Consider the following 3,358-nt stretch of genomic DNA (forward strand, 5'->3'; position numbering starts at 1 on the left):
GTGTGTGTGTGTGTGTGTGTGTGTGTGTGTGTGTGTGTGTGTGTGTGTGTGTGTGTGTGTGCGCGCGCGCGCGCGCGCGTGCGCGGCTGCTGCTCAGACAGTGACAGTGCCCAGGACCATTTGCTCTGCGCTCTGCCCCCTGGCAGGGGGTTGCTGCAACCTTGGCAGCGGAGGCGGGCCTACCTTGTACTCGAAGATGCGGGGGTTCTTGAGGACAACATCAGACACCTGTCCGCATGCGTGATTGTGAGCGCGCACGCGCGCGCGCGCGCGCGCGCGCGCGTGTGTGTGTGTGTGTTTGTGTGTGTCTTTGTGTATGTCTTTGTGTGTGTCTTTGTGTGTGTCTTTGTGTGTGTCTTTGTGTGTGTGAGTGCGTGTATGCACACGGTCGGGTGAGAATGCAAACAATGTACAACATGTTATGTGGTTGTGTAAGCGTTGTATGCGCGCGCGTGTATGTGTGTTTGTGAGCCCGCGCGCACGCATATGCGCACACGCGCGTCCGATCATACTTGATTGCTGGTTTGCAAGCAATGCGTCCTGACCACCAACAGCAGCCGCGTCTCTATTCAACGCCGCCGACCACTGCCGTCCCGGCGACACAGTTAAATGACACCATCCAACCCCACCAACACACAATTGATGACGTCACCCAACCCCCCTGCCGCCCCAGGACCGCACCTGGTCCTTGGGCACGCCCCGCTTCTCCAAGTACTCGGCCACGGGCTTGATCCGCGTGTCGGGGTTGAGCCCCAGCAGCACCACGCTGATGGACGCCATGTTGCAGATCTGATCCTGCTGCAGCCCAATGGAAGCCAGGGCGTCGATCTGGGGGGGGGGGGAGATGAGGTGTGCGAGGAACACCCAGAGGGGTGAGAGATCTTGGGGTTCTGACGGAACGGCGTCTTCAGGGAAAGAGGCGTGTGGCGGAAGACGCGAGTGAGGTGAGGGTCGCTAACGTCCTGTGCAGGGGACGAGTGGGAAGGCACAGGGCGTGGAGCCGGGCAGGAGCCCAGTCGGGTCTCGGGTGCTTCCAGGCAAGCCATGTGTGCCGCCCGCACGATACCACACGGGCCGCTGCGACGCGTCGCCGCCCCGAAACACGGCTTCGTCCGACAGCACGCGCCGCGGGCGGCGCAGGTAAATTGAGACTGGAGCCTGAAAATGGAGCACCCGACCTAGTCCCCATTTCTCCGGCTGCACGTGCGCGCCGCGAGCTGCCTTGGGGCCGCCGCGGGCCGCGTCGCATCCGAGCTAGGCCCGCGGCCACCCGTGGCGCGCGGCCGTCAGAGCAAACGGCGCGCTACGTCCCACGCCTCCGGCATCTGCACGGCTGCCCCGCCACGGCGCGTGCTCCTACTGCCCCCGCCACTGCCACGCCCCGCTCCCGCTGCACCCGCCGCCGCCGCAGGACGCCAGCCACAGTAATCGCATCTGCGCATCCAGGGCGTTTTGCCATCCACGCTTCCCTAGAACCACCCACAAACAGCTGGACTCTGTGGCGTCGGCCCAGCGGGCACAGTACGACAGGGTAGGGGCTGCTTCGCGAGTGCGAAGCTCCCGTGCATCAAAGCTCACCACGCCCTTTGCGCGGTCCTCGTTGGTGCGCAGCATCCCCTTCATCACGCGGTCGATGATCTGCTCCACCCACGGCTTCTCCCAGCCTGGCGGGTCGCAAGGTTTTTGGGGGGGGGGGCGACAGAGGGATGAGGGCAGCGCAGGGGCGAGCTGTCGTCGCTGGTCCTGGCCGTGTGGCCGCATGACAGGCCGCCACAAACCTTCTGCTGCTGCTGCAGCTGCGGCCGCTGCCGCTCCTGCTCCTGCCGGTGATGGCACGCCTTGCTGCGTGTTACGCCGGGAATCAAGCGGGCCTTCGCCCGCGTGGCTGCGGCCGCGGCTCCGCCGCGCCCGGCCGCCCGTCGCTCGCTGGCCTGCGCCGCTTCAGGACCCACTCTGGCGCCGCAGAGGGGTTGTGGGACCCCGGCGGCTGCCAAGCCGATCGCGCGCGCCGCGGCTCGCGATGCTGGTCTACTGCCGAGGTATGGAGTGGTGATCAAGCGGGCAGGACCTGCGACGGGCATGCTTTGCGCCTGCCATGCTCACCAAGCGTCAGCAACATCCGCTGCACGCGATCGATGCTGACCGGCAGCTTGTAGGGGTCCTTCTCAGACCACGGGAAAGGCAGCTCGCCGGGCGCCGCCTTCTGGATGAGCGTCTTGGTGCCCTCGCTGGGCTGCTCCGTCGCCGCCGCGGCGCGCACGAGCGCGGCATGACTGCGCGAAGGCCTGCGTGGAGGTCGAAAACGGTTTGATGGGGAGCGGCAAGAACAGGCCCCAGATCGCCCGCGGAGAGGGCCCGCGCACCTCGCTGCCGCCCTCAAGCTGCTGCGGGGAGCTGTGCTGCTGCTGCTGAAGCTGGAGGATGTCAGCCGCTGCCGCAGCTGTGTGGAAAACGCCATGCCTGCGTTGTGTGCAGCACAAGGTCAGGAAGTGGAGACCACGAGCTTGGTGGACTCCGCGCGGCTAGCCTGGTCCGTTCACACAAAAGAAAACTCCTTTATGCGATCGAAGTGCACCAAACGCTGCGAGCTGCCATACAACCCGGCATAGAAGCACACTGCAGCACTGCAGTGGAGCCTGCTGCCTGCTGCTGCCGCTGCTGCTGGCGCCCAGGCCATATCCGGCATGGCGCATTGTCTAGCATAAGCACCTGCAAGTGTCTGTGTTGTAATCTAAAGGCGCTATCCGCGCTGGCAGGCCCGAACGCAGTCCGTGATCTGCTGCTGCAACTAGTACGCAGGCTTGTGATTGTGTTGCAAGACTACAGATGGGCCACCAATTGCGTGCACGTGCAAGGCAGTTCGATTGCACGCGAGGATGTGCCGTTTGAGATCGCTGTAAAGCACCAGCCAACCGAAACGGACCCGCGTACCGTAAGCGTAATTTAGATTGTTTCCAAATTGCCGTCGAGGCTGGCGGATATCGTATACAGCCCCTGCATACCGATCTCAGTGCCTTTCGCATACGGCAGCGTGTTTGTGGTGTGGCCAGGGGTATCGAGGACTTGTTAATCGGACGCATTAGCTCGTGACATACTCGAGGTATGCTCTACAGCGCAAACAAGGCTGCGAAAGCACCCGCATTGATGCGCCGCAGCGAGCCGCCGCGCGCTACGGGGCGCACGCTTCTGCCAGCGCTGGCACCTTGCAGCGGCGTTGGGCGCGCACGCGCAGGGCCGCCCGCTGCATGAACGCCGGCAGCGACGGCCAGCGGCGGCGCGGCTCCCGGAGCAGCAACAGCAAACCGTCCCATCGGCGGTTTCGAGCCCGCGCCCTCCGATCCCCGTGGCGCCAGCGGCC

General features: G+C 64.7%; 1 protein-coding gene across 1 annotated transcript in view; it reads right to left on the reverse strand.

The window, feature by feature from the left end:
- Positions 1–2,458, reverse strand: part of MNEG_10266 (transcription termination factor) — a gene marked incomplete at both ends in the record, with an annotated part of 3,418 nt that extends 960 nt beyond the window's left edge. Inside the window, 6 exons of the mRNA XM_014041264.1 lie at positions 184–228; positions 682–828; positions 1,072–1,158; positions 1,579–1,664; positions 2,104–2,285; positions 2,364–2,458. Of these exons, the coding sequence (XP_013896718.1) occupies positions 184–228; positions 682–828; positions 1,072–1,158; positions 1,579–1,664; positions 2,104–2,285; positions 2,364–2,458 (642 nt within the window). The remainder of the gene's footprint in view (positions 1–183; positions 229–681; positions 829–1,071; positions 1,159–1,578; positions 1,665–2,103; positions 2,286–2,363) is intronic.
- Between the last annotated feature and the right edge of the window lie 900 nt (positions 2,459–3,358).

Source organism: Monoraphidium neglectum (genome assembly GCF_000611645.1).
Source record: "Monoraphidium neglectum strain SAG 48.87 unplaced genomic scaffold scaffold02247, whole genome shotgun sequence".
Lineage (NCBI taxonomy): Eukaryota > Viridiplantae > Chlorophyta > Chlorophyceae > Sphaeropleales > Selenastraceae > Monoraphidium > Monoraphidium neglectum.